The 8,527-nt window shown below is 40.5% G+C and overlaps 1 protein-coding gene across 1 annotated transcript; it reads right to left on the reverse strand.

The window, feature by feature from the left end:
- Positions 1-5,809: 5,809 nt before the first annotated feature.
- On the reverse strand, positions 5,810-7,410 carry LOC121761403 (E3 ubiquitin-protein ligase PUB24-like). Its single transcript, XM_042157051.1, has one exon. The coding sequence runs from the start codon at positions 7,293-7,295 to the stop codon at positions 6,063-6,065; it is 1,233 nt and encodes a 410-aa protein (XP_042012985.1). The 5' UTR covers positions 7,296-7,410; the 3' UTR covers positions 5,810-6,062.
- Positions 7,411-8,527: the final 1,117 nt, after the last annotated feature.

An 8,527-nucleotide genomic window follows, 5' to 3' on the forward strand; every position in this document is an offset into this window, starting at 1 on the left:
TTTTCTTTTTTTTTGTTTAGTTTTTTTATAATATCTGCCTCCGACCCTAATGTTTTAGGAATTGACTTGTATACCCTCGATTTCTTGCACGCATTAATTATTACGCATCATCAATTTGACTTTTGACTTTGATAACCCTTTTTTAATTATTCCTTAAATTTATCACATGTTGATGAAGGAAAAGTCATCTTATACCAATCGATATGCGCTTAATCGTATTTTAAAAATCAGTCTTGAAACTGTATTCTACTTACTAATAGTCTAGTATAGACTATAGTATTATGAACACTCAGTCTTGTTTTAGCATTTCTTTCTTTGTGACTGTAAAAATTATTTGTTTCAGCAATGCGTCATAAATGTTAACTTATAATATGAATTGCTTATAGCTGGTTTTGCAATAGGTGACATATGTTTAAAGCACACTATTGGAAGCCTGCTTATGGGCTATTATCTGCAGTTACTATTATATTGATTCTAGAAAAAAATTGTAGGTGAGTATTTATTTATTTATTGTATATTGACCTGCCATGCTTCTCTTTGACATCTTTTGTAGAGAGGAATGCATAGTAGGTCTAAGAAGATTTATTTTAAGAGCATCCGCAATAGCAGATGTCCCGGCGGACGTTCGCTATTGCGACAAGCGAGACGGACACGGACGTCGGGTCGTTCGTCGTGACGTCCGCTATTGCGGTGACACGACGGACGTCCTAATTTTTTATTTTTTTAAACTCTATATATACGGCTCGTTGAACATCATTTTATTCGCACCACTTGTATTAACGAGTTTCTCTCTCTCTACTTTCATTTCTTTTGAAGATAAATAGAGCATGACAGTGATTCTCCCGCCACGAGCGAGTCACAAACACCGACGATCCCCATTGGAGGTAGGGGAAACGCCGGCGGAAGTGTAGGGATGCCCGGGATGATGCCCGGAATAGCTGGGATGGGGGGATGATGCCCCAAATACCGGGGATGATGGGCGGGTACTATAATATGTACCCTTGGATGGGTGGGATGGTGCCCCAAATGCCCGGGGTGAGTGGAGGGATGACGGGGATGGCGGCCGGGATGGGGGGGAACGATGCCCGGAATGGTGGCCGAAATGGGGGAATGATGCCCGGGATGAGCGGGATGATGATGCCCGGTATGATGCAGGGCATGTCTGCCGCTGTGGGGGTAGCAGAGTGGGGGTCCCCCAATCACCTGTGGACAATGTATATCGCCCCTACATGAATTTATTGTCTAGCGATTCCCACAGTACTACTCTGGAGACTCAGTTCACTGGCATTGAGACTTTCTCTTTTGAGGAGTTGGGGATATCTCCGGTCAGGGAGTCTCCCACTAAGATACCACCGGCGGTAGGGAAGTCAAAGAAGAAGGGCAAAGGGAAGGGCAAGGGCACTAGTGAGTCGTCCCGTGCGGGGAGACGTGGGGGAGGCAAGGGGAGGAGGAGGAGGCCGACGAGGGAAAGAGGACCGTCCGGAGCGAGGCGGAGTGCGTCGCGCTGGCAAAGGCATGGGTCAGTATAGACGAGGATCCCTACATCGGGGCTAACCAAACTATCGACGGGTTGTGGTGGCGCATTAGCCAGAACTACATCAAATTCTGGCTGCCAGGTGGGAAGCCTCACAATGGAGAGCAATGTTGGAAATAGTGGGATCGGCTGAGGACGGTCATCACCCAATTTGCCGGCATCTACGAAAATAACGTCCACACGGCAAACAACGGCATGTCCATGGAGGATGTGAAGAGTTTGTCCATGCAGCATTACCCTGACAAGAAGAAGAAGTTCGGCGTCTTCAAATATTGGATGTCTATGTTGTGCCACAGGGTTTCACCAAGTTTCGTGCGGGTGTTGAAGTTGGCTGGCCGAAGCGGACGAAGCTCAACTCCTCCGGCGAGTACAGCAGTAGTGCCGGTTCCCACGACCTCCCCGACCCCTCCATCGTTTTCCCGCCGTTGTCGCCCGATTGGGCAAAAGACCGCGATGCAGATGGCTAGGGGAAGCGCCAGTGGGTCCCACGAGGTTCAATCGGCAGCTCCTAGCCAGGCCTATCCCGAACTCGCCCACCTCGCGCGCGTGCAGCAGCAGCAGAGCATGATAGACACCATAGAAAAGTGGCGGGAGACGACTGACCCCTTATACAAGGAGATGCTGAAGGGGGTCATCGACAGTATGCGACGCGATTTGTGGCTCCCACCCCTGCTCGGGAGTGACGCCGGGACTGGCCAAGGGGACGACGAGGAGTGAGATGGGGGTCGCGTGTGTCAAAACTTTGGGGATTTTTTTATGAACTGTGTACTTTTTTTAAAATTTAATTATGTATGTTTTTTTTAAATAAAATGGTTGCATTTTTCCCATATTCGTGTCCAAATTTTAATTCCGTAAATTGCATATTTGTGAATTTGTGAATTTTGTTTATTGTTCTAGTCCGTCGGGATGTCCGCTATTGTGCAGTGGGATGTTGTTACAGACGTCCTCCGCAACGTGTCTGATTAACTAACTTCTCGTGAATTTTTACAATCAATCCTCCGACGCTGCTCGAAGAAAAGATCACGATCTTGCTGTTCACAGACGTTTTCCATGAGACTGCGAGAGAGAGAGCGTAAAAATATTCTTGTTGCACAAGTTAGGTTTAGGGAAAATATTTTGTTAATTGATTGTGGTCAATGAAATCCCCTATTTATATGACTAAGGACCCCAGGGCGGTTCGACCTAACCTAGACATTTGGGAAATAACCACAAAGAAAACCCGAAGGGGGCTTATAGTTTTGGCCCGACACAACAATATTAAAATAAAGTGAGCAAAAATATAAATTGCTTCAGTATTTTTTGGGTGTTTAGAAATAAAGTGACCCTAGGGTGTTTAGAAATTCAGAATTTAAGCAAAAGACAGAAGTTCAACAAACTTATATGACAAAGTGACCCTAGGGTGTTTAGAAATTCAGAATTCAAGAAAAAGACAGAAGTTCAACAAACTTATATGACAAAGTGAGCCTCTTACCTAGGTTGAATCACTCTGATGTTATGACTTGTTTCTGGCTCTCCTCAATCCAATGTTCAATAAAAATCAAGAAGCGTTTCTCCACAATAATTGCTTCAGTATTTTTTGGAAAAAAATATGAAAAAAAAATAAAAACCTTTTGCCATGTTCAGTCTCAGGTTATTTGAGCTTGTTTCTGGGCTCGCTTTATCTAACTTCACAGTTCAAACGATACGGAAGAGGTTTTGGAGTAAAAAAAATCTCAATAGATCCAAACTTGATTCTACCATCAAAATGAACCATTTCCTCTGACATATGCTGCATGTTTTCTTTTGCATGTACGAGACATACATTTAATAGGAGATAGCAGTGATAGCTCCAAGATAATTAATGGACTAAAGATGAATTTGACCCTAAACTAAGTACTCCATATTCAAGAGTATCATAGTTACAAATCATGCTTTTGCACTGAGTACAAGCTATCTCTTCTTAGCTTTATGGCAATGCATCTCATAGCTAGTACAACATGGATAACCTTGAACTCACTTATGTAGTTCTTATCCATATCAACTTGATTACTGTGATACAATGCATCGCCTATAACTTTTACCATCCTAATGGATGTGACCTGGCTGGCTTTCTACACTATACCTAACATTTATTTAAACTCCTAAGTGCTTGTGATTCAATTTCTGCCATCTTGACTATAATGTTATTTACTGCAAGAGTCAGTAGCTGAATTTCAGTTGTTAAGTATGTTCAGGGATCAATTTGTTTGGTGGATTCTTTTCTACATCACTTCATATTGCCTTCATCTTAAAATTTCTAGAGCAGCAATATCATCAATTTGTTGAAGTGGGATTCACAGAAACGTACTCAAATTAAGCTTCATATTGTTGAGGTGTCTGCCAAAGTTTTCACAGACAACATTTCATGGGGCAGAGCAACCTAAGTCCCAAGTCAACTTTTCCAAAACCCAAACAGGTGTGAGAAAAATGTAGATGAAATAGGAGTCATCTTTGCCACTATATTAACTCATATCTTAATCCTACTGAAAAAACACATCTCCTTAAGTGTATGTAAATAGTACTAATATAATGGAAGAAATATAATTGGATTGTAGTTTTATGATCAACTATTGCGTACATTTGTTCCTTATCCTTATCCTTATCTAATTACAAAGAATGGTCTAAGTCTTGTGAATCTTTATAGTCCTTATATGTCGTGGTTGCAATGTTGTGGCAGAATCCTGTACAGCAAGCTTTTTCTTATCTGGAGAAGGCAACTAACCAGGTATATTTCGTGATATTTTTTCTAATGCACTTTTTTATTCTTTTTGTTACATATTATGTTGGAAACCTTACTATTATAACATGTGATATTCTAGTTTCATCCTGGTGCCCTTTATCTCTTAGGAGCTGTATACTTGACAGACGATTGTGTGAGCCAGGACATTTCCTCTGCCATTTGGTGTTTCCATAGAGCACCCGAAAAGGTCGGTCATCTCTGCTTCTTAGATATATCTGCTATTTATTTTCAAACAATGATCTTTCTAATCTGTCTAAGCAGCTTTAGTATGTTTCCTCATGTGAAAGTTTCTGAAATGATTTCGACTCACTTATTTGAAATCAATCATATGTATAAGATATACATTAGATGTTTATGGACCTAAGTACTTCAGTGTAGAGAAAGCATCCTCGAACAGAAAACCGAGGAACGAATCTAGAGTTGAAGAGTATAATCCAGTTGAGATGGCAAGAGATGAATTGAAATTGCTGCTAGTGCAGGATGTGATCTTGGATTGTAATGGTTGAAACTTCGTGTTGAGGAAGAGAAAAAGAAAAGTGTGTCGAGCTCTTGATGTAGGTCTTATTTATTCACTTATTTCGTCTTATTTTATTATTAGTAAATAATAATACAATAATAAATTACTGCATTTTTTTATTATTATTGGTATTATTAATTTTTGTATTATCATCATCGTTATAATTATATAATAACTAATTTTAAAAAATTTGTTATAATTATATGCATGTTAATTAAAAAAATGGATTTACAACATATAAACTTCATATATCCGTGACGAACAAAAAAGTAAACCATTTGCAACAGTAATAAACTAATGTGATTGTGCATGTATTTTATTTATTTGATTGCCTCAAGTTCTTGTAATCTACTCTCTTTGCCCGCGAATAGGAGTCCTGTTTTTCTATTTTAGTCAGTTTATGAATAACAATCCTCATTTATTTTACTATAAATGGTAATAGGGTCTCACATTAAACTAACTCATTCTACTCCCATTTCATTTAAAACAAATACTCCCTCTACCCATAGAAATTGGCCATTTAGGGTTGACAAGAGTTTTAATATGTAATTGGTAAAGTATGAGAGGATGAGTAAAAGTAGTTGAAATATTGTAGTGGATGGTGAGACCCATAAATGATAAAGTAAAAAAAGAATGAGAAAAATGTTACCATAAATGGATATGAACTATTTTTATGGGACGGACGATAAATGAAATATGACCTATTTTTATGGGACGGAGGAAGTATTTATAAGTGGGACTCACATTCCACTAACTTTTTTCCACTCACTGTTCTTAACATTTCTTAAAACTTGTGCCGCCAAGAAATGAGACTCCTAATAGCGGATAGCGGATAGAAGGAGTGTGTATTTACGTATGTACTCAGTCTCTCACGGAGTAATAATCTCATTCTCACTAGATCTTCCATCATAGACCATTCTCATTTGATCTTCTTCCATAAAATGATAAAATGGCATATGCTTCTTATTGTGCTTTAATCATACTACTTTAACACTCATAATTAGTCTTGTAAAAATCTAAACACGCAAACTTAAATCACACGTACGTGTGAGGTAAAATGCTACAAATTGTGATTAAGATATTTAGTACGTATAAGAAGAAAAAAAGAAGAAAGCAGAAACAAATGTCCAAGATAAATTGCATGAAGATCGACCTAAACGAAGCCCATATCTAAATCCAAACTGATATAACAACGTTTGAATCCTATATTTTGACTGGTTAAATCGTCCCCAAAGAAAAAGCAATTAATTAAGTCACCTTGTATACCTAGTTATGGTAGCAATCTCAATGCAAGGCGAATCCTTCCAAGCATCAAAATGCATCCTCAATATCTTCCTCGCCTTCTCCTTCAAATACGAAGCACTATCCGCCAGCATCACCAAGCACAAATTCTTCACCGTCCCAACCCTCAGCATCTCCTGCAGCACTCCCTCCGTCGCCGAATACTTGGCTATCTGCCACAAAATCAGCACCGCCCGATCATCCGCCGCCACCGACACCTGCAGTATCCTCCTCGTCACCACCGCGATCCCCGCCGCGTGGCTCAGCAGCTGCGCCCTCCCCTCCGCAGACAGGCACAAGTGGTATATGATCCCCAGCACCATCTCCGTCGCCTTCTTCTCCCCGGGCCCCTTCAGCTCCACCTCCACCAGGTCGAACACCGTCCCCGACTCCACCATCATCGCCCGGTTCCTCCCCCACGGGCACGCCTCCAGCAGCACCCTAAGCAGCGCGTGCCTCCACGCTCCCCCCTCCCTCAGCCCACGCGCCGCCGTCTTGAAAAACTCCGGCTTCAGCCTCCCCAGCACCCCTGCCCCTCCCTTCTCCACCGCAGCCCGAAGCGCGTGCGCCGCGTGTGACCTAACCGCCTCGTCATCCTTGAAGCGATCGCACTCGAAAATCCACATCAGCGAATTGATGATTTCGTCGTTGGAGTAAACCGCATTGTCCATTTTCAAAACCCTTGCTTCGGCACCGGAGCCTCCTCCTCGGAGGATGTATAAAATGTGGAGAGCCTCCTCCGCCCCCACGGTGGCGGAGTTTCTTCGGAAGGAGACCACAAAATGAATCAATTTTTTTGGCAGGTCATCATCCTGGGCCATGTAGGCCCTATTCTCCTCGCTCTCCAGCGCTAGGCCCTCCAGCTTCTGGAGGGTCTGGAGCTGAGATTCTGATTCGGGGGCGCTGAGCCCCCTAATCAGACTGGCGAGGGTAGCTTTAGTGAGTGGTGTGTTGGGGTTGAGCCATGCATGGATGAGGCGGCGGAGAGTGTGGTTAGGAGTGAGGGAGGAGGAGGAGGAGTGGTGGTGGGGGAGGGGCTGTTTGGTGACGGGGCAGATGGTGTTGCGGTTCGTAAAAAGCCACTGCTCGATGCTGTGGCGGTCGTAGGTGATGCCGGAGGCGACCGTGACAGGGTCCTTCATGATCTGGAGTGAGATCGGGCAGAGGAAGTACTCAGGTACTTCCACAACATTCTCCATCGCCATAATTTTGGTAAGAAAATGCGGCTCTATTGAAAGTGATTTATAAGGCTGGCTTTGAATGAGAGAAGTAAATTTGGTCGTGATTTGTGGAGTCGCATGTTCTCACGGGGGCATGAGTCGTGACAGTTGGGATGCAGAATGATGGAAAAATGACAAAGGAAAAATATTTTAAGACAGTTAACTGCAACTTGAACTCAATTACTATTATGTTCCAGTTTTCTTCAATCAACAAGTATGACTACTTACTTGAGACGTCTAAGTCTTTTGCTAAGTCATGAATAATCCGTGTTAACTGGATTTTTTTTATTGGGGAATAGGGTGCTAATTAGTTGTGTTGTTAGTCACTAATAAATCGGAGTCTTTAAATCGCTTTATACCCATGACTTTTAGGAGTAGAATAAATAAATGGGGTATTTGGTTGTAAATTCATAAACTTTTGTTTAATTCTTCTGTTTTAAAATTCGTTTATAAATTTTTGGCTTGTTCTAAGTATCTTGTAAGTAATTTAGATTTTTACTCTAATAATATTAATATAGTAAATCATAATTCAATAAATTTTAATTTATAATAGTAATACCATATTGTTTCACTGTCTAAACTGTGACGTCATTTTGGATGACGTTCGACAGTACCATACGAGTAAGTCAAACGTGTGTTATTGTTGGAATCGTGATTTATTGCGGAATTAGTATAAATTTATAGTTTAGCTGCAAAAAAATCGGAACAAATCAATAGTTTAATCATTTATAGACCATTTTTAAAACTGGTATGCAAAAAATCAAAATTTGGCTAAAGTTAGGGATTAACAAGTAAATTACAATAAATTAAGTACTTTGTAGACAATCATCAGTCATGTTTTTCCAATTTGTTCCATTAATAAAAAGTAGTCTTTTTATTTTTAATTGGTTTATTTCTCTCTTAATGAGATGAGCTTTAACCTTCATTAATAATATTTTAACTATTTTTTTCTCTATTTCTCTTATACTTACGAATTTTGTATTAAAAGTTTTTGACGAATTTTGTATTAAAAGTTTTTGATATAGCTAGTATATGAAATAGAAGTAATCTGTAGAAGGACTTGGATGACAAGTTCACATTAAATTATGAAAATATACACAATTGATTCTTTTATTTGGCTGATATGTTCACATTAAATTATGAAAATATATACAATTGATTACTTTATTTTAATTCCCCACTCTTATTTTCGTAGGATGGGACTCATCCAATATGGA

Source organism: Salvia splendens, chromosome 13 (assembly GCF_004379255.2).
Source record: "Salvia splendens isolate huo1 chromosome 13, SspV2, whole genome shotgun sequence".
NCBI lineage: Eukaryota > Viridiplantae > Streptophyta > Magnoliopsida > Lamiales > Lamiaceae > Salvia > Salvia splendens.